Source organism: Schistocerca piceifrons, chromosome 7 (assembly GCF_021461385.2).
Source record: "Schistocerca piceifrons isolate TAMUIC-IGC-003096 chromosome 7, iqSchPice1.1, whole genome shotgun sequence".
Classification (NCBI taxonomy): domain Eukaryota; kingdom Metazoa; phylum Arthropoda; class Insecta; order Orthoptera; family Acrididae; genus Schistocerca; species Schistocerca piceifrons.
In genome coordinates, this window is record NC_060144.1 from 39,462,456 (window position 1) to 39,486,457 (window position 24,002).

The window sequence follows — 24,002 nt, forward strand, 5'->3', positions numbered from 1 at the left end:
TTTCCCCCTAAGGTAAGTCTTTCCGCTCCCGGGATTGGAATGACTCCTTACCCTCTCCCTTAAAACCCACATCCTTTCGTTTTTCCCTCTCCTTCCCTCTTTCCTGATGAAGCAACCGTTGGTTGCAAAAGCTTGAATTTTGTGTGTATCTTTGTGTTTGTTTGTGTGTCTATCGACCTGCCAGCGCTTTCGTTTGGTAAGTCACATCATCTTTGTTTTTAGATATATTTTTCCCACGTGGATTGTTTCCCTCTATTATATCCATAAAACAATATTTTTATCAACTGCAATGAACACTCCCCCTCCTACAGTATATAATCTGTCTTAGATATATGTTCCATGAATTGCTCAGTATTCTGGAACCTACTTCAGGTTTCAGCCAGATCTTGATACCAAGAATAATTTGAGCAGCAGAAATTTCCTGGGAGGCAGGATATTCAAGAATTTTGTTACGAATACTTCAACAACTTACTGTTAAAATTTTGGCAGTCAAACTGTGTATGATTTTGATTTCTGCATATCAACTGGTGAGCATTCATCGTGGGACCAAAAACTACCACTTAGTCTAAAAAAAGTCCATGTGCACTCTACAAGAACTCCACGATCTGAGTAGCTGCTTCTTTTTTGTAGTTCATTTGAGATCTATCAAGGGGAGTCCTACAACTCTCCGCCCTATAACACACATCCAGAAATGTGCAGCCATGATCACCACAGAATTAGTGGAGCTTCCAGCTTAGACCCCCCAATTGGTTCCAAAACAAAGTCCCAATCAATTCTTTGTACTATGCTGCAAATTGTGAGCTTTGCTGGCACCTTGCAAATGAGACCAGAAGTCTTCACCACTTCTACCAGTCACACGTAGAAACTGAGAATGTCCTCAGAAATCAAGTGGCAGGATTCACTGATGCTGATATGACCAACAACTTGCAGACTACTGCACCCTGCACGCTTGACAGCCACAGGAAGGGCCTCTGGCAGACATACCAAGTGCACATTGGCATTATTTCTGGCCTTGGACCCTATTTCCCTAAGGGGCTCCATAATGCTCCTAATGCTGGAGCTCCCAATTACTAGAAAACGGATCGTACCATTTCCCTGATCGGAATCTGCTGAAGGAACAGCCACCTTCCCACTCATAGAGTGAATGAGTGAGACTGGGCAGCCAACCTACATATTGACTCTCCACATCAAGCGATGTGACTGTGTAACACCCCCCATTTATCCAGCAGCAAGCTCAGATCCCCTGCATCAGGTATGCCCTGATGCGTCCTATGCAACACACCAGTTTCTCTGCTGCCTCCAAGCCATAAGCCATGCTGCTTGTTAGTCTCCTGGTGCTTCATCAACAAGGGGTGACAACTGACAGCAACAATCAGGCTGTCGTACTCTTTTCCGTTCTATCATGATGATAAAGCAGAAGAACAGGATTGATTCGATTAACAGTAAAAGTGTCTTAAATGTGGTTAGTTTTTCAGACACCTGTGTTTCACTCTCCTGAAATTTCCTATGTACTGTTGATTGGAAAGAGTATAATCATTGCCTATTTTGAGGTGATGCTCAACAGTTTATTGTAAGTAGCTAAATAAAAAATTACCAGATATACAGCAACCAGTCGCAAAATCATGTTTTATTTATTCACTTTTGCAAATCGATTTCAACTGATTAACAGCCATCATCGGTGCTTTCAACCAATATGTATCTTGAGTAGTAATACTGTCTTCACATGGAGCCCACCATTCATAAATAAAAAATGTTTATTAACATAGTGACTCGAGTGTATTCGGCAATTTATAATATGTATTGGACACACTATCATGCAGTATAGTCATACAACTCAATATTTTTCAGGGGGTTTAGTACATAACTTTGATCTTTTTTCCTCTCTATTTCATTTTTGTATTTCTTATTTACTCAGATTGATTACAGAGGAATATTTTGGCAAAACTAATTTTTGTACAGCAAAGAATTATTTTCAGCTGGCGACAAGAATATTGCCTAACTTTGGAGTGACAGAAGTTCGTTTTTGGATTGGTATATTGCATAAGTCTACTTAATCCTGTTACGTGAACCAATTGATCATCAAGCATTCTGTAACACACTGCAAGAAACAAGAATAGATTTTTCCCAGAAAATAATAATATGCTGTTTATAATCTTTCAGTCTACACTATGTAGGTACAAGAGTAAATTTTAGCAGGGAACACAATTACTGTAAAATTTGACAAGATCAATATACAGTTTTCTTTTTTCATATACATTGTTTAACTTTAAAAATATTTCATTCTCCTCAGTTTTTTGTTAAATGGTTTTCACTGTATTTTAGTGTAATCTACATATATCCAAATCAACCATATTAAATAATTAGTAACTATTAAAGTGCAAGCACAATTTTAGTTAATGCTAAACAAAGAAAAATGAAATAATTCTGGCATAAAGTAACACAACAAATGCACTTATCATCTATGAAATGGGAACAGAGCTGAGCTTCAAATTAATCAACAAATCTCAAATGACACACACCTGTATGACACCAGTCGTGATTGAAGCAGATCTGGATGAACATGTGGATGCTCTATGGTCCTGTGGTATAGGTGGAGCTTCGCTACCAGACTCATCAGATTGATCCTGCTGCTGTTGTTGGGAAGAGCCCTTGCGCTTTGACTGAGCTTTCAGTTTCTGTTGTTCTGACTGTGATTCTCTCCTTGCTGTCTGTGGAGGTGGTGCAGGTTGTGGTGGTGGAGGAGTTGGTGTTGGTGGGTCTGCTACAACACCACTCCCAGCCTGTGGGTCTACAATAGCAGCTGTATCCATCTCTGTAGGTGGTGTGGTGATAGATTCTTCCTCCTGAGTTCCCTGCTGAGTACTGTCCACATCTTGTGGACTTGGCTCCGAATTACTGGAGCCAACTAGTGTCACAGTACTCAGATTGCTTGGTGAAGAAGGTGCACTGACTACTGTGTTGTCTGTGGAATATCAATCATAAATTAACTTAATTGTCATGCCATGCCACAAAAACACATATAACTATACACAAATAATTTAATTATACCTTAGATAATCCAAGATTTTAAACATGGCTGCAGCAGCAACTGTTAAAATTCTTCACAATAAAGGATGGCAGCCAAAAATGAATGTGTCTTTCTATTCAGGAAATGTACTTCTGATGAAGGTATGTTTATATGTACCGAAACCTTGGTCAAGAATTTTAATAAAAAAATTCTATCCTACAACTGTTTTTGGCTGCCATCCTTTATTGTGAAAAACCTTAGATAATGTTAGTGGGATTTCACCACCCATCCCATCTACATAATGGTGACTATAAAGACAACTTTAGTTGGAATCTGCCACCCACCCAATCTACATAATGTCCTAATCCATCTTTGGCCCCCTCATCTACTCCAAAAGCTTTGCTGATTGTATCACATCCCTATGGAAGATCCATGTGTAAGACCTGTCTTGTACATCTACACAGAACATCCTATTCCAGCCTCTTCAGAGACTTACCCTATCTGATCAGAGATTTATCCACCTGCAAAAGCAGTTACACTGTATACCAGCTCCGTTGTACTTTCTGCACAGCATTTCATGTGAACTTGACCACCAACCGGCTATATACCCTACTGATAGCACCATCAAATTATGATCAAGAGCAGAGTTGAGGACTATGTGACAGAATACAGAGTTGAGCACAAGGTGGTCAATTTCAATTGCTGCTTCACAACCTGTACCATTTGGATGCTTTCCCCAAAACCAGTTATCTGAATTACATAGATGGGATTGTCCTTGCAACTTATCCTGCAATCATCATACCTTCCTGCCCTCAATTTCTGCTAGCACATGCCCCATGTCCACACAAAAGATATAGAACTTACCAGAAAACAAGAATACATAATATGTATATATAGGGAAAAAACACACCCTGTTATTCTTTTCACAGACTTTAACTGAATTGGTAATGCATAGGATAAGCAAAAATTTGGCCCATGATGCTAACTTCACTCATCCTGCACTCAAACCTTCCTACTTATAGTCTTCCTCTTTCTCTGTTCTAGTTTCCCCTCTCAACTCTTTCCTGTATGTTAATGTGTGCTACACACAAGCCCCACTCCATGTGGCCTGAACGAGCTGACTGGTGTCACTTTACTATCTGGTTCATCTGATGCTCTCCCTCCCAGATGTCAGATACCTTCAACTACCTACCCTCCCACTTCCTGTGTCAGTTCTCCCTTCGCCCACTTCACCAGAGACAACCTGTAACAATAGGTGAGCTGCTTCAAATGAGTTGCCTTGTGATCTTCAGACCCAAAATAACTATGTAAAAATTGTCTAAAAATACAGGTTTTAACACTATAATACAGATATGATTTCTTTCAATATTTTTTTCTTTAGTATCAAAGAATGGAAAATCCAGGATGGAATGTAACAATATTATGAAAATGAAAGGTGCTACTCACCATATAGAGAAGATACTGAGTCGTGATAGGAACAACAAAAAGCCCGTCACAAATAAAGCTTTTGGCCACTAAGACCTTTGCCAACAATAGATCACACACACACACAAACTCATGCAAATGCAACTCACACACATGATTGCAGTCTCAGACAGCTGAAACAACACTGCAAGCAGCAGCACCAGTACACAATGGGAGCAGCAACTGGGGGAGGGGGGGGGGGGGGGGTAAGGAGGAGGCTGGCTGGGGCAGGGAGTGGGAGGGATAGTATGGTAGAAGCAGCAGACAGGGAAGTGCTGCAGATTAGACAGAGTGCAGTGAAGGGTTGGGGGGGGGGGGGGGGGGGGGTAGGCAGCAGAAAAGGAGAGAAATAAAAATACTGGGTGCATTGGTGAAATGAGTGCTGTGTAGTGTCGGAATGGGAACAGGGAAGGAGCTAGATGAGTGAGGACAATGACTAATGAAGGTTGAGGCCAAGAGTGGTACGGGAATGTTGGATATATTGCAGGGAGAGTTCCCACCTGTGCAGTTCACAAAAGCTGGTGTTGGTGGGAAAGATTCATATGCACAGGCTGTGAGGACGCTATTGAAATGAAGGATGTCATGTTTGGCAATGTATTCAGCAACAGGATGGTCCACTTGTTTCTTGGTCACAGTTTGTCTGTAGCCATTCATGCAAACAAACTGTGCTGTTTCCCTTTGTTACTATTTTCTTTCGTGTAACTACACTCAATGTCCATCCTTTTTTTCTTCTGCACTGCACTGCACTCCATGCTCTTCTTACAAGCCACACTGTATCAAACACCTCAGATGCGCACAACAGAAGCTACAAGACCATGCTGATTGTTGGTGCAGCATTTTATGTCCCACATTACTCTGGCCAATATAATTAATCCTAACCTTTCAAATTAATAATTCTCCCTGCATCAATCTCCCATAATTTTGCGTGTTATATCCTGCACCTTTCCGGTGCCACAAAATCTTGTATCTCATCCTATATCCCCTCCCCATCCCCAATCTTTCTCTATTCTGTCCCAATTCACACTAATTCCACCTCATCCAGTCACACCTGCCGTCCCCCTTCTTCACACTTATCCACCCTCAGACCTGCTACCCACAGTAACATACAATTTTATTTATTATTTATTCTTTATTTTGATCCTTGTGACTTCTCGCCAGTTTTAGTGGGTTTTCAACTTTTGCTATCATCAATTCCATCAGATTTCTTCTTGTTTCCCCCTTTTCTATCAACTTCATTCTTTTCATGAATTTTCACATGTATTTGGTGTCTCTTTGCAAAATTTTTTCAGATGTAATTCTATGTACATAATTACTTGCATGTTTCCACCACCATAGATACTCGCTCTTTACATCTGTGTCGATACAGAAAAGTTTTCTTACCCTAGCTAGATCCCAGTCCCACATACTGTTCCTGCATTGTTGCTTGGCTCATGGAATCCCCCCAAATGGTCTTACCATCAAATTACCCATCTCCAGCTGCCATGCCTCCTTCAACAACGACCTACACCTGTTCAGATTCTGCCAATCCTTAGCTGTCACCAACATAGTCACAGAAAACCATATCAACCAAGCCCAAACCTCCTTGCAGTACCTTATCTACTTCCGCAAAATTCACCTGCTATGCAATCCCAAATTCCTGGAACCCATAACATACATTGAAACTCTTGCCCTGCAGGAACTTGAGCAACATGCCACCTCAAAGAGCTCTCCATCCTGTTCACTTCCTACTCCCACCTTGGACTACCACTGTTCACCACATCTACAACAACCTCCAAATCTCCCCCACATCCCCTCATAGTTGACAAAGCCTGTCTCGCAGACCTACTATGCTTACTGCACCCTCCAAAACTCCTTCCCACCCCCACACAGAATCCAGAACCTAAACAGACCCATAACACAGTCATCAACCTTTCCTCCGGAAGCCTATTTCCACAGAAATATCAGTTCTTTCCAAAGGCCTTACCTTTTTCCCCACTCCCAGATTCAATCATGCAGGACTTGTTAAAGACCTTCTCTCCTTCTTCCAGTCCCTACAGTGGAAGCACTTTTTGCCACCTACCCTACCAATCACACCCAACCAAAGGCCAATATTGAACCCTGTCTAACTCAGTTCACTCCTCCATCCAACCGTGATCCACTCCCACTGCCACAAAATCACCCCCTGTTAACTTTCCAGAATTTCTTAACCTTGAATCAAGCCTCACTATCATTTCCCAAATCCCACTGCATGTAAACTAACCTTACATCCACAAAAAGAACCACAGTGCACCATCTAAAAACTGACCCTGACCTTATACTCCAACCTGTGGACAAAGGCTCCACCACTGTTGTTTGGAAACACAAGTATTACCTGCCAGAAGGACTGCACCAGCTGTCAGATACTTGCATCTACAAACCTTGCCAAGTGACCCCACTCCAGAAATCCAGCAGAATCTCCTGTAACTACTCAAATCTTTAGGTCCATCCCAGATCCTCTCCCCAGAGTCCAATTCTCTACTCTCCTTATCATTCCCTCACTCCTACCTTTTACATGCTTCCTAAAGTCCATAAACCTAACCACCCAGGATGCCCAAATGTGGCCAGTTACTGTGCCCCCACTGAGAGAATCTCTGCTCTCCTAGACCTACAACTTCAACCTATTACCTGGAACCTACCCTCCTATAAAGATGCCAACCATTACCTCCATCAACTCTCCACAGTTCCTGTTCCTTTACCGTATTTCCCTGCTCGTCACTACTGATGCCACATTCCTTTACACTGACATTCCTAATGCCCATGACCTTATTGTTATTGAACACTACCTTTCTCAATGCCCAACAGATTACACAAACCAACAATCTCCTTCCTAGTCTTCATGACCAACTATATACTCATCCACAATTACTTCTCCTTTGAAGGAATTACAAACTTATCTGGAGTACGGCTATGGGCACGCACACAGCACCATCCTGTGTCAACCTATCCATGGGCCATCTAGAGGAATTCTCCCTAAAAACCCAGAATTCTTAAAGCCCTTACCTGGTTCAGATTTATTGACGACATCTTTGTGATCTGGATCGAGGGTGAGGACAACCTATCCACATTCCTCCAGAACCTCAACAATTCTCTCCCATTTGCTTCACTTGGTCCTACTCAAGAGGCCATCTTCCTAGATGTTGATCTCCACCTCAAAGATGGCTACATCAATACCTCCTTCCATATCAAACCAACTAACTACAAGCAATACCTCCACTTTGACAGCTGCCTACCGTTCCATCCAAGAAGACTCTTCCATACAGCCTAGCCACCTGCAGTGATGAGCAGTCCCTCTCGAAATATACCAAGTGTCTCAATGAAGCCTTCACAGACTGTAATTATCCTCCCAACCTTGCGCAGAGACAAATCTGCCAAATGTCTCTCTCTCAATCTTTCCAGTCTCCCACCAGCTCCCAAAGTCCCACCATCTGACAACAGAGGAGCTTTCCCCTCACAACTCAGTACCACCCAGGACTGGAGCAACTGAATTACATTCTCCACCAGGGTTCTGACTACCTCTTGTCATGCCCTGAAATGAGAAATATCCTGCCCACTATCCTCACCACCACTTCCACAGTGGTATTTTGCCATCCACCGAACGATATACTCATCCATCCTTACACAACCCCTGCTCCCAACCCCTTACCTCATGGCTCATACCCCTGTAATACACCTAGATGCAAGACCTGTCCCATACATTCTCCAACCACCAGCTAATCCAGTCTGGTCACAAACATCACGTATCCCATCAAAGGCAGGGCTGCCTGTGAGACCAGTCATGTTTCTCAGGTACCTTCATTAGTCACTGTCCTCACCCATCCAGCTCCTTCCCTGTTCCCATTCCAGCATTACACAGCCGTCATTCCACCATCACACCCAGTCTTTTCACTTCTCTCCTTTTCCTCTGCTACTTACCCCCCCCCCCCCTTTCTCCCCACCTCTTCAATGCACTCTGTCTAATCTGCAGCACTTCCCTGTCTGCCGCTTCCACCATACTATCCCTCCCCCTCCCTACCCCAGCCTCCTCGTTACCCCAACCCAGTCTCCACTCCCATCATGCACTGGTGCTGCTGCTCCTAGTGTGGTTTCAGCTGCTTGAGACTGCAGTCACGTGTGTGAGTTGCGTTCACATGACTCTGTGTTTGTGCATATGTGTGTCTATTGGTGACAAAGGCATTAATGGCCAAAATTTTTATTTATTTGTAACAGTCTTTTTTTTTGTGCCTATCTGTGACCCAGCATCTCTGCTATATGGTGAGTAGCAACTTTTTTCCTCATAATATTGTTACATTCCATCCTGGATCTTCCACTATTTGATTATTTTGGAAATGATTGCCTTAATTTTCTGATCCAATTTCACTCACACGATCACAGTCATTTGTGTAGCTGATTAGAGAGAGAGAACATTACAAGCTGTAACATTTAAATGCAGGCTGATTTATTTATTTATTTATTACTGTTTATTTAAGACCCCTTAATGAGTGAAGAAAGTTTAGTTTACAGTGCTCTGTAGATAGTCAAATGGCAGTGATGTATGTGCATTGTCATAGTCAATTACAAGAAAAAGGAAGACAGCAATATCAAAATAATTGTATCACCAACGTCAAAGTAACTAGGAACAAAACACAAGTTTGAATAGGACAATAATGGGTAGGAGGCTGTCCATGGTCATTTTAGATTAGATTCGGCATTCTTTGCATTCCATCGAACCATTGTGATGGAATCCTCCAAGCTGTAGCACATATAACAAAACAAGAAGACACAATACATATTTTAGATAAAGGAAGATTCCACAAATACTAGTTGAAATGGGCCTTGGGGATGTAGAATAAGTCAAACAACAAAAGTGAAACATATTTTCATTTAAGAGGTAATACCAAGACTGAGTTTCCACAAATACTGACTGAAATGGTTCTGATGGATGAGGAGTAAGTCAAAAAACTGACAGATATTTTCTTTTGAGAGGTAGTACTGAACTTGTCACAAAGATGTAAATGTATAGAAGCTAAAGAGAAAAAAGAATCAGGTAACATGAAGTGAGTGAGATAATTTTAGGCTGTTGTAGCCACAAATCATAAAACAGGAAAAAATATACAACATTTCTTTACATTGATCAAATTATTGCCCTGAAGGTGTGCAGAAATCAGATTTTACTCAACATTCTCATAATTTGAGATTAATAATGTAAGGGTCGATCAAAAATTCTCTGTTCAATGGCCATACATCCAAAATCTGTATACCAATCAGGCAGAATTGCCCTTAACCTCAAGGAAATCATCCCATCCATGCATCAAGTTGAAGATAGCCATTTGGTAAAACATGGTTTCTGCTGCATAAAGGCTCTATAATTGCTGGTTCACTTCCTCATCCAGCAGGAATTGTCAACCTTGGCGCATCACTCCACAATGGTGGTTTCAACAGACATGTTTCCCCATACACATTCTTCATTTCCTGAGGGATGTTTACTAGCGTTTGCCCATCAGCAACTGAGGAAAGGTCTGCATGTACCTGATAACAATGTTACCATAGTTCACATTTCCTGTTTTACCACCACATTTTGGAAAGACACTCTTCTCTTAAACTGATCTTTCTTAGCAGCTAATGTTTTTATGGCTGTTTGTTGGTGAATAATGGACAGCTTTTGGACCAAAGTGGCTAAAATCTTTCTGATGATTGTTCTTATTTCATGAAGTGAGCTGTTCATTTGGAAAAGATGTATATTATTTATGACAAATTTCATTATGTAATAAATGTATTGCAAAGTGGTAATTTTATTTTTGGGAAATTGCAGAGAATTATAATTAAAATTCAGAAAGCAAATTTAAGAAACTAAATATCATCAATTTCATATAACTTAATTGGTTTAAGGAGCACACACCATTAAAGTTCCCAAAAGGCATGAATGTTATCTGAACCACATTCAATTGGCATTTGGAGCAACTTCTCAAGGCAACGATGGGGGCCATGAGATACTGCATTGCCCATGCTGCCCAACTGCAATGCCAGCTTGGCACAAGCTACAGCCACTTGCCAGGAACCTGACTCTAGTACCTCTATGACAGAGTTTGTACTGAACCGCAACAGAGTTTGGTGCGAGCTACATTTTCTGTGGCCTTTTCTTGCGTTTCCCTTCACACCTCTTAAACATTAACTCTATACTAAAATCTCTGTTCTTGTCAGCTTAGTATCTTGTGTGTCCTGCACTGCAGGTGTTGAAGTAAGTCAGTGGTAGCTTACAACGGCCTCCCCACAGTAGTAGCTCCTGTCAGATTGGATCTACAGTCAGACTGCCTTACACCTGTCTACTTGGCTTACAAAATTTCCTCATAAATCTGTCATTTCTTACTAAAATCCGTATCAAAATTCCTGCTGTACTTCCTGAATTAGTCCAATCACACAAACAGTAATTGCAGAAAATGAATAACTTATACATTTATAGTGGAAGGTACTAAGAAAAAGAAGAAGAAGAAGAAGATAGAGTACACACTTTTGGACTACGAAAACTTTAGTTTCATTACCCTCAAAAGGATCACTTATGACATTGTACAATGAATGTAAGTGAAACATGCTAGCTTTTTTATTTTTATGCCATCTGTGTCTCATGGCATCTGCACTGAAAATAAAGATTTGTTTAAGCACTCCAGCTGTTCTGTGGTATACTCCACCACTCTGAATTTGATATCAAGTTGTAATAATAAGAATCAATTTCTCCTGTCTGTTAGTCATCTTTCTTTAGACATATTCTGTGAGCAAAGCATTTAACAGTTCTGAACTCTATATGTGATGTCTTTTCAAAGGTAAGGTGCAGGGAATTGGCTATGAATCATTCATTAATGTCAATGAAAATTATGTTATCAGCTGTTTCTTTAAATTATACTTGGTTTCTAATGAGTCCGAGTCTCGGTCAGGCACACAGTTTTAATCTGCCAGGAAGTTTCATATCAGCACACACTCCGCTGCAGAGTGAAAATCTCATTCTGGAAGCTCATTCTTGTTCCACAGAGTTCTCAATATCAGAATACTTTAGAAATCCAAACTGTGACTTTGACACTGTATTATTTGTAGTCAGATAGTTTAGAAACCCACTATATAACACCTTTTATAAAACATTTGAGAATGTTAGCAAAAGTGAAACTGGATGAAGTTTGCTGATACTTCTTTGTCTCCATTCATATACAGAGGCTTATTCGCATTATATCTCAGCCACTGGGGAAATGGTTGATCTCTGTATTTACCAGTTGTAATAGACGAAAGTGTAAACAAAAAAAACGTTAAGTCAGGTAGGTCAGACAGTGATATGGAACATGCTTCAAATACAGCAAGATGGAGCATCTCCATTTCCTCTATAATGAAGGGCTATTTATCCCCTTCAGCAATTTACTTGTCAATTACATCTATCTATAAAATATAAAAAAAAAAATATTTCACACACTATCTTTTCATATTATTTACTCTATGGATAATAATTTATATTTTGCTAACTACCATGGTTTAGTCTCTTTTGATGAATAATTTTTATTTTACAGATGAACTAGATCTTTAAAATGTGTTAATATCATATGCACTAAAAATTTCAATACCACTAACAAAGGCACTTATGTTGGAACATTCATCTATACTTATTTAAAGTTATCTAAGAAGGTCATTTCAAAACTCCTGCACACTGCTCATGCACAACCATTACGGTCGCATAATCAAGTTGAAATTTATGTCAGTTCTGAGTGAGACTTTAAGCGTTACAATCATATATGTGTTTGCTGGTTCACATGGCTGTGTTGTGAGTAATTCAGTTTTAAAATGGAAGCTGAAACCAAAGCAGGTCAGGTTACATGTTGTGACCAGCATTCCCACATCAAAACTGAATCCCTACATGGAAGAACCCAAGAGAAGTTTACGATGTTTTGAGGGAGGTGTGTGAGAATAATGTAGTGAATCACAGCACAGGCCATCAAGTGCAACAGACTACATGTCCCAGATTATTGTTAATAATATTTTGAGAGGGGATTGACAAGAGGCCAGTTTACAAAATCGTAACTGAAAAGTTAAAGATGAGAAAAGTTACTGCCAGAGGGTTCAACATGATCTGAGTGAAAAGAAGAAAGCAGGTAACTGAAAAGTTAAAGATGAGAAAAGTTACTGCCAGAGGGTTCAACATGATCTGAGTGAAAATAAGAAAGCAGGTTGCAAAAAAATGCCAGAAGAATTGCTTCAATGTTATCGAACAGAAGAAAAGCAGTTTCTGAAAAGGTTTTCTGCACTTGATGAAACCTGGATATGAGATTTTGAGCCATAAATAAGGTCTCAGATGTCACAATGGAAAAGTTCAGACTGTAAACAGAAAAAAAAAATTCTGCTACCAACAGTCAATGGTGAAACTGATGATGATCCTTGCATATTACATGAAAAGAGTCATAGCTACAAATAGAGTGCACCAGAGGACGTCCGTAACAGGCGCATACTAAAAGCTGTTTCTGCAAAATGTTTTGCACCCAAAAATTTGTCCAGGAAGGCTTGACATTCTTGCAGCTGGTGTCCTCATTTTACATGATGATGCATGACTGCATATTTCCGTCAGTGGGAGAAATAATTCCCCACCCTCCAACAGTCCTGATATGAGACCAGCAGACTTTGATTTGCTACCCAAACTGAATTAACAACTTTGTTGGAAATGTTTTGATACAAATGATGAAGCTTACAGTGATCTGACATGAATAATCTGACAACTCAACAATGAAGATACCCTATGCAGAATACAGAAGTTGTAAAAACATTGGGAAGCTGCTATAAGCAAGAATGGATATTACATTGAAGGCCTATAAAGGTAGTTTGTAAACTAAACTATTTTTTCAGCTATATTTTACAGTGTACAGAACTTTCAAAATGACCATCATAGTTGTGTATATAATGATGGTGGGGTCACTCATGGAAAAATTCCTGTGTTAGAGCTGCATCTTTTTTAGATTGAAGTCAGCTGATAAGTATACCTGCTTAAAGGAAGTCACTCTAAGAAACTACCTTCAGAGGACATCATGTTTCCAAGTAGAGAAGGAATTAGCATATTTTGTCAAAATATAAAAGGTATTAGAGACAAAGTTAGTGAACTGCTTATAGATGTTGACTCTGACATTATTGGTATATCGGAGAACTATTTAAATAATTTGACAATTCAGAGGCTTCCTTTACCACGATACAGATTAGCTGGCTGTTTCAAGGAGTTCCTTGCAGAGTAGGGAAGTGGCCATGTGTGTAAAAGACAGTATTCTGTTTGAGTCCATAGATGAATCACAGCACTGTACTGAACAGGTATTTCAATGTTGTGCAGGGGCAGTTGAATTTAGTGAAACTAAACTTCTAATTGTTGTTGTTTATAGGTCCCCTAAGTCTGACTTCAGAGAATTTTTGCTCAAGCTAGAGGGGGATCTTGATTCACTTTGTAGGAAATACCAGAAATTAGTTATATGTGGGGACTTCAATATAAATTTTGTATATGACAGCGCAAGAAAAAGGATGTTGGTAGATCTCCTAAATTCATATGATCTGATGCAGATTGTATTTTTTCAAACTAGGGTGCAGGGGAACAGCAGCACAGCCATAGACAATATTTTTATTAATTCTTCATTACTAGATGGGCATTCTGTAAGTAAAAGGGTGAATGGCCTTTCAGACCATGATGCACAAATTTTAACACTAAAAGCCATTTGTACTCAAACAAATGTCACATATAATTACAAACTATGTAGGTAAGTTAATCCAGCATCAATAGAGAGTTTTTTAAACCTCATCACGGAACAAGAGCGACTGGATATTTATAGTGCCGATAACATCGATGACAAATATAATGCCTCCCTTAACACATTTGTCACGCTCTTTGAGAGTTGCTTTCCATTTGAATGTTCTAAATGGGGTGCAAGCAGCAATAAGCAACCTGGGTGGCTGACTAGTACAAAAAAGTGGGAACTATGTCAAAATGTTAGATGTAGTCACAATCAAGCTACAGTAGCCTATTACAAACAATATTGTAAGGTGTTTAAGTATGTTATTAGGAAGACAAAGAGTATGTGGTATGCAAATAGAACAGCAAATTCACAGGATAAAATTAAAACCATGTGGTCAATAGTGAAGGAAGTATCTGGGCAGCAGCACAAGGTCAACAGTGTAAAGTCAGTTTGTAGTAAAAATATTTCTGTTATTGATATGTCAGATGTATGTACAGTATTTAACAAGCATTTTCTCAGGATTGCTGGTGAATTAAATAAAAATTTGGTTTCTACAGGGAAATGCCTTGGCAAATGCCTTTCCAAGACTGAGGTCTGAAATACTTCTCTGTGATACTGACAAGGGGGAGATTGAGTCAATAATTAAATCACTAAAGACTAAGGACTCTCATGGATATGATGGAGTGCCCAACAGGATATTAAAGTACTGTGCCGCACATGTTAGCCCTGTACTGAGCCATATGCGTAATTTTTTCTTTGAGAATGGTCAGTTTCCTGAACGATGAAAGTACTCAGTACTAAAGCCATTTTATAAAAAGGGGAAAACGGATAACGTAGACTATTTTAAACCTATTTCTGTGCCATGAGTGTTTGCTAAGGTTATTGAAAAGGCTGTGTATGTAAGGATAATTGATCATTTTATATTACATAATTTGCTATAAAGTGTGCAGTTTGGTTTTAGAAGTCATTCAACAAATCAAAATGCTATTTTCTCTTTCCTCTGTGAGGTACTGGATGGATTAAACAAAAGGTTTCAAACATTAGGCATAGTTTTTGATTTAACTAAGGCATATGACTGTGTTGATCACAAAATAATGCTCCAGAAGTTGGACCACTACGGAATATCAGAAGTAGCTTACAACTGGTTCACCTCTTACTTTAGCAACAGACAGCAGAGAGTCATTATTCACAGTGTTTAGAATGGCTACGATGCAGGGTCTGAGTGGGGTATGGTCAAATGAGGGGTGCTTCAGGGATCAGTGTTGGGGACACTCCTGTTCCTTATTTATATAAATTTAAATAAATAGTTCTAAAATATTTCTATTTGGTGATGACACTGGTTTGGTAATAAAGGACGTTATGTGCAACATTGGCTCAATTTCAAATAGTGCAGTTCATGGCGTAAGTTCCTGGCTTGTAGAAAATATACTAATGCTAAATCACAGTAAGACTAAGTTTTTACAGTTTCTAGTGGACAATTCAACAAAACCTGACATTTTAATTTCATAGAATGGGCATATGATCAATGAAACTGAACAGTTCAAATTTCTAGGTTTTCAGATAGATAGTATACCATTGTGGAAAGCCCATATTCATGATATTGTTCAAAGACTTAATGCTGCCATTTTTACTATTCAAACGGTATCTGAAGTAAGTGATCGTTCAACATATTTTGCTTATTTTCATTCGTTTATGCCGTATGGTGTTATATTTTGGGGTAACTCTTCCCATTCTAAAAGGATACTTTAGGCTCAGAAACGGGCATTTCGGGCAATACGTGGTGTAATACGCAAATCTGTTGTCGACCACTGTTCACTGGTTTGGGTGTTTTGACATTGGCTTCTCAAATAGTCTTTCCTAATGTTTCTTGTTAAAAATATCAGCTTAGTCTCAAGAATTAGCAGCTTTCACTCAGTTAATACTCAGCAGAAATCCAACCTGCATTTAGACCACACTTCCTTAACTCTTGTGCAGAAAAGTGTACAGTATACTGCTGCATTTAGTTTTGAAAAGCTACCATAAGAATTCAAAAGTCTTAGCAGTTATCCACATGCTTGCAAATTGAAACTGAAGAGATTCCTCATTGGTCACTGCTGCTATTCTGTTGAGGAGTTATTTGAAAAATTAAGCTGTTTCTTATGTTATATTGTTGATTGCGTTTACTTATGCTTGTGGCTTCACTTTTTGGATTCATAAACATTTTATTTTTGTCTGTCATTACTTTTATGTTGTAATTTAATGTACTGACATCTTCAATGACCTTGGAGATCTGCTCCTCAATTTGGTCCTACAGAACTAGAAGTGTAAATAAAAAAAAATTAATAAATATCTAGATAATAATGTATACTGCTTAAATTCCTCTCTAAAAAGGAAGGATCAGGTTAAATTATATTTACTTACTTACTTATCGCGAATGGACCCAGAAGGATCACGCAAAGCTTTCTGACGTCGTTTCTTCCATACTTCTTTCATTCGTTATCCATGTTTTCTTTTTCTTTCGTCTGTCCATTTTGTTCCTGGTCTCTTTAGTGCTTCCTTCTCCGACAATACAATCCACTTTTCCACCTTATTTCTAAAAGTTTTTCTATCTTTGACATCTTTAAGTTCAATATTTGCTTTTTGTAAATCTAATTTTACTTGGCTAATCCATGGTGTTGTTGATTTGACTTTTTCTATGTAAGTGAGAATTCTGTTGGTGAGTCGTGTGGGGGGAAGTCTAGTGACATGTCCATAAAATTTTAATCTTCGCCTTCTTATGTCTGCTGCCAGGTTTGATATAGTTTCTGTGGTTCTTCTTGATTGTATCCGGTATCCTTATTCTGTTAATTTTGGACCTAAAATCTTTCTCATAATTTTGCGTTCTTCTTTTAGTATTTTTTCTAAATCACATTTTGTGTGGAGTGTGAGCGTTTCACTAGCATATAGTGCTGCTGGCTTAATTACTGCGCAGTAGTGTCTGATTTTTGTGTTCGAGGAGATGCATTTTTTATTGTATATTTCATGTGTCATACCATATGCTCTCTTCATTTTCTGTTGTCTGATCTTCTGTGCAACTTTCTCTCCTCTGGTTGGCTCCAAAATTTCACCTAGGTATTTAAAATGTTTTACTCTATTTATTTTTCCATATTTTGTGTTCAAACTGTGTATATGGAATTTCGTACAGAAAAATTCTGTCTTTTGAAACGAAATTTGTAAACCTACTTTATCCGCGCATTCCTTAAGGATCTCTATTTGTTTGGTGGCGATTTCTTCATCATCTGCAAGTATGGCCAAGTCGTCCGCGAATGCTAAACACGATATCTCCACGTTGTCTTTGGTTCTACCAAGATGGATTGGTTTCCAGTAGGATTGATTTTTTAATTCTTTTTCCCATTCCTTAATGACTTTATCCAGGACTATATTAAACAGAAGTGGAGATAGCCCGTCACCTTGACGTACTCCAGTTTTTATGAGAAAAGGTTCATAGATTTCTCCCCTGAATTTAACTTTAGATACAGTGTCTGTCAGTGATTCTTTGATAAGCCTTAGTGTTTTGGAGTCAAGTCCAAGTTCCTCTAAAATGTTAAACAAAGATTGCCGGTCAATTGAGTCATAGGCTTTCTTAAAATCTACAAATGTACAAATTATGGGGGCATTTCTAATTGCTTTGTGTTTTAATATTGTCTTTAAATTAAATATTTGTTCTATGCATGAGCGACCGGGGCGGAAGCCTGCTTGATAATCACCAATTTGGCGTTCCAGCTGCTCTTGTGTTCTTTTCAGCAGGCATGTTGAGAGAATTTTGTAGGTGACTTGTAAAAGTGAGATTCCCCTGTAGTTATTGACATTTGTTCTGTCTCCTTTTTTATGTAACGGGTGAATAAGGGCACATTTCCAATCCTCTGGTAATTTTTCTGTTTCCCATATTTTTGTTATTATTTTTGTGAGCTCTTGCAACGTCTTTGGTCCTATACAAGGAAATGTGTGATAATTACACTCCTGGAAATTGAAATAAGAACACCGTGAATTCATTGTCCCAGGAAGGGGAAACTTTATTGACACATTCCTGGGGTCAGATACATCACATGATCACACTGACAGAACCACAGGCACATAGACACAGGCAACAGAGCATGCACAATGTCGGCACTAGTACAGTGTATATCCACCTTTCGCAGCAATGCAGGCTGCTATTCTCCCATGGAGACGATCGTAGAGATGCTGGATGTAGTCCTGTGGAACGGCTTGCCATGCCATTTCCACCTGGCGCCTCAGTTGGACCAGCGTTCATGCTGGACGTGCAGACCGCGTGAGACGACGCTTCATCCAGTCCCAAACATGCTCAATGGGGGACAGATCCGGAGATCTTGCTGGCCAGGGTAGTTGACTTACACCTTCTAGAGCACGTTGGGTGGCACGGGATATATGCGGACGTGCATTGTCCTGTTGGAACAGCAAGTTCCCTTGCCGGTCTAGGAATGGTAGAACGATGGGTTCGATGACGGTTTGGATGTACCGTGCACTATTCAGTGTCCCCTCGACGATCACCAGTGGTGTACGGCCAGTGTAGGAGATCGCTCCCCACACCATGATGCCGGGTGTTGGCCCTGTATGCCTCGGTCGTATGCAGTCCTGATTGTGGCGCTCACCTGCACGGCGCCAAACACGCATACGACCATCATTGGCACCAAGGCAGAAGCGACTCTCATCGCTGAAGATGACACGTCTCCATTCGTCCCTCCATTCACGCCTGTCGCGACACCACTGGAGGCGGGCTGCACGATGTTGGGGCGTGAGCGGAAGACGGCCTAACGGTGTGCGGGACCGTAGCCCAGCTTCATGGAGACGGTTGCGAATGGTCCTCGCCGATACCCCAGGAGCAACAGTGTCCCTAATTTGCTGGGAAGTGGCGGTGCGGTCCCCTACGGCACTGCGTAGGATCCTACGGTCTTGGCGTGCATCCGTGCGTCGCTGCGGTCTGGTCCCAGGTCGACGGGCACGTGCACCTTCCGCCGACCACTGGCGACAACATCGATGTACTGTGGAGACCTCACGCCCCACGTGTTGAGCAATTCGGCGGTACGTCCACCCGGCCTCCCGCATGCCCACTATACGCCCTCGCTCAAAGTCCGTCAACTGCACATACGGTTCACGTCCACGCTGTCGCGGCATGCTACCAGTGTTAAAGACTCCGATGGAGCTCCGTATGCCACGGCAAACTGGCTGACATTGACGGCGGCGGTGTACAAATGCTGCGCAGCTAGCGCCATTCGACGGCCAACACCGCGGTTCCTGGTGTGTCCGCTGTGCCGTGCGTGTGATCATTGCTTGCACAGCCCTCTCGCAGTGTCCGGAGCAAGTATGGTGGGTCTGACACACCGGTGTCAATGTGTTCTTTTTTCCATTTCCAGGAGTGTATATTGGGTTGGTGCATATGTTTGTAGAATTTTTCTGTAAGTTGTATAAACACATCAGATACACATAACAAAGACATTAGTCATCAATAATACATTCTTCTTCGCTATTTACAACAGTCTACCAATGATGGGATAACTTTCCCATTCTCCACCTGTAGAAATCATGTGATTTAGAGGTGAAGAACTCATCAAGCCATGTTTGGAGTGCATTTGCACCAGAAAAGGAAGATCCTTAAAGGTTGTTCGATAGAGAGGAGAAAAGGTGAAAATCTGAGGATCGTTGATCAAATGAGTAAGGTGAGTGTGGAATGACTTCACTACCCAATTACTGTATAGTACTTTTTGTCACTCTAGCAGAATGTGAGCAGGCATTATCGTGGAGTAGCATCATTTCATGGAATCTTCCTGGTCATTGTTCTTGGACTACATTGTGTCTGTAAGACATCTCGTTCGTTGACAATAAATGTCAGCAGTGATGGTTACATCTCCAGGAAGTAACTTGTAATCCACCACACCTTTGTTATTCCACTAGATTCATAACACTACCTTTTGTGGATGTGTGAAAGTCTTGGTATAGGGAGTTGCTACTTTTCTGGGGCTCATCAATTCCTTTCTTTTCCTAATGTTAGCATAAAGACACCATTTCTCATCACCAGTAATGATACAGACTAGAAATGTTCGGTGTTGTCCAAGGCCCAATTGATGATGAGCAAAGAGATGTTCACATAAGGCCAAATGCTGATTTTTGTGATTCTGGCTTAGAGCACGCAGTATCCATGAACTCAATTTTGAACTTTCCCCGTTGCATGCAAATGTTGCATGATAATCAAATGATTGCAGTTCATCACATCTGCCATTTCTCAAGTACACTGACATGGATCACTGTGGATTAATGCATTTAAACAACCTTCATCAAACCCCGAAGGTCTTTCTGAACATGGAGAGTCCATGTCAAAATGATGCTCCTTAAAACAGGAAAACCATTTTCTTGCCATGCTCTCTCCAATCACATTATCCCCACACATGGTGTTTCTGGCTGCCTCAACTGTGTCACCCCTCTACTGAACTCAAATAGAAGAATATGTCAGAAATGTTCCAATTTCTCCACTCGGCACTCCATATTCTAGTGCTCACAGCTCCACTCACTACCTCCAAATGAAAAAATGACAATATGTAAACTCAAATAGTAACAGCACACTACAAATCAGAAATTACAATCAATAAATAAACCCATAGCAACCAGAGTACCAACATGCAAAACTACAGCACTACATACTTATGCACCAACCTATACATTTGATTCATTAAAATTACATGACCATAAAATGCATGAAATAAATATATTTAAATAATTTTAAATTAGTTGTGCAAATCCTCTTCATCTAACACCACATATACAGAACAGTGAAACAAAGAGGGAGCAGCATCATGGAGTCATAATAGTGGCAGTTTTCGAGTTTTGGAGAAATGGATTTACCAATTTTTGATGCAATATTGCTCCGCATGTAATATGAGACATTGAAGAGGTAGGTCATTTTGCTATGTACACTCATCACACTCTTAGTTAATAAGTTAATAAATTAAAATAATGAACTGAAGAAATAATGTAGATGTGTGTAGAATTTCATTACAGTAAATTTGGCGAAAACAGCACCACGATCTGCGGGAAGAATCATGAGATACTTGAATTTAAATTCAGTTTAACGATTCAAATAATGTGATGCAGTGTTGAAACTGCTGCTGTGGAGCAAGTTTATAGTGGTCACAAAAATTGAAGTCAGCATGACAAGGATTCAGACAATGATTTCAAGAAGTTTCAGAGGTGGTCAGCTGAGATGTGTTAACTGTTGCCTAACAAAAAATACTGTGGTTTACCAGAAAGCAATGCACCACATTTTTTTCTCAGCCAAAAACAATTCCACAAAACCAAAATGTTATGTATATATTTTTGAAGTCACTTGAGTGAGCATGCAAAGTTACCATCACTTCTGAAAGATAGCATAGCTGCAGGACAGTTTCAAAATGACATCTGTAGGTGCTATTCATTACAAGCAGTGTGCCGTCATTGAATTTCTCACTGCAGAGGAAAAAACTGTGGGAGAATATTTACAAACACTTGTACAAAGTCTATGGAGCATCTGCTGTAGAAAGAAGTACAGTTAGTTGCTGGGCACAGAGGGTGAGGTCATCACAAGGTGGTTTGGTGGAGCTCCACGATTTGCAGCAGTTGGGGAGAACATCCACAGCTATCACACTTGACATGTTGCTGTGGGTTGATGTTGTCATTCATGAGGACAAACGCATTCCAACTTGGCAGTTGGTGCTGCATCTGTCAATCAGCAAAGGAAGTGTGAATGCAATTATCCACACTCTTGGATATTCAAAAGTGAGTGCAAAATGGGTCCTGCAGTGTCTTATGATGGATCACAAATCGCACAGAAAAAAACATTTGTCTCAGTTTGTTGCAACATTTTGAAGCTGAAGGGGAGGCCTTCTTGTCACGGATTGGGACAGGTGAAAAATGTGGGTTCATCATATTGAGCCCAAAACAAAACAACAATTGATGGAATGGCAACATTCCCACTCCTCACAAAAGAAAAAAATTAAAACCAACTGCATCCACTGGTAAGGTAATGATCACCATATCCTGTGACTGTGAAAGTGTGATTCTCATTGATGTGATGGTAAGAGGTGGTATCGTTAATTCAGAAGGATATACCAACACATTATCAAAACTCAAGATGCACTTCTGGGGTTTTGGCACCACAGCAACCCAGGAGATGTTTTGCTGCTACACAAGGCCCCACAAAAGTCTGAGAACTGCTGAACGCATTGCAAAACTGGGTTAACTTATTCACCCTACAGCCCTGACCTAGCCATTAAAGGATGCCAGTTGTGGAAGACATTTTGAGGACAATGAGGCGATGATTCACACAGTGAAGCACTGGCTCTAGGACCAGGACAAGGATTTGTACTGACAGGGCACACACGTCCTTGTTTCGTGCTGGAGAAAGGCCATTGAACATGATGGAGACTATGTGGAAAAATAGGGTGTGTAGCTAAAACACCATTCTTTCATGGTTGTAATTCTCATTACGTTCAATAAAGAATTGTTGAAGAAAATAAATGCAGTTCATTACTTTCTGGGCAACCCTCATACTTTGCCGAAGTGGACACCCCTTTGGTACAAACTGATGGAAGAATACAAGGGATAGCAGAAGGGAAGAACAAAAATAGTGCACAATAAAGTTACATACTGTCACAGTTATAGAGTCGGTGAAATTCTGTCAGGTATAGTTCTGAGTGTGACTTCGATGGAGCAATAGATTTAAACTATTACTATACTAAAGCACGAATAATTCTTAAAGTGGATTGTGTGATGTTTCTGGAGCCCAGTACAGGCAGAAGTGGAGGTGATGTACCACTGTTAGAGGAGAATACAGCCGGGCTCGAGATATATCAGATATGCAGCAAATGTCAACTCCACAGTTCTGGAATAATAAGCTTTGTTTATGTTCTTATTAAATCAACAATGGCTAATCTAGTAAAATTACTTAGGAAGTGAATTTGTTTGACATTTACAAAGTATATTTTCATTTGTGTTAGACCATAGTACATAATGCACAAAGCTTATGTGAGGAAAGATGCTGAGACTCCAATTTACTTCAGTAAGTATGATGCTTTGACAGTTTCATTCTTCACTGTCTCAGGGTTGTGATTTTATAGTTGCTGATGACCACTTGGTTGTGACAGTTGGGTCAGTTTAGTTTTGTGTGTCTTAGGGAATATTGGATTATTGATTGCCAGCAGCTCCTAAACTATCCTGACTTTGTGGTCACAATTCCCATGTGGCAGGTAGCAACAATCATATGCTGCAAAGCACAGCAGAGTTATGACAGTTTAGCAGTGTAAATGCATGCATGAGTGACTCCCCCTCCAGCACCAGCACCATTGGGAAGGCCCGCCTCCGCAGCCAAGTGGCCAGTGTGCCTGACTGCCAGGTGGGGGCTTGGGTTTGATTTATGGTAGTCCCAGGTCAGAGATTTTAACTGCTTGGGGATTTGGTGTTGTGTTGTCCTCATCATGATTTCATCATCAGCAGCGCACAAGTCACTGAAGTTGTGTTAAATAAAAGACTTCCACTTGGGAGCCGAATAATCCCACATGGGGTTTCCTGGCCAATAATTTCATACGGTCATTTTATTTCAGTGCTGGGAAGAGAGGATGAAATTCCAGTCCATTAGCTCCATAAACTTGGCTAAAAGCATTTTTAACACTGTGCTGTTGATGTAAATAATGTACAAATACAAAACTGGAGGACACTGGGACCCAACAATACATTTATATTTTACCAGATGTATTTGTTTTTTATTTATGAGTGCACACTCTACCCCCAAGGCCTTT

General features: G+C 40.3%; 1 protein-coding gene across 1 annotated transcript in view; it reads right to left on the bottom strand.

Annotated features, from left to right (window-relative positions):
* The window catches only part of LOC124805408 (ras-specific guanine nucleotide-releasing factor 1-like), an 871,442-nt gene that overhangs the window by 383,259 nt on the left and 464,181 nt on the right, over nt 1-24,002 (bottom strand). The window contains 1 exon segment of the mRNA XM_047265969.1: nt 2,520-2,962. Coding sequence (XP_047121925.1) covers nt 2,520-2,962 — 443 coding nt within the window.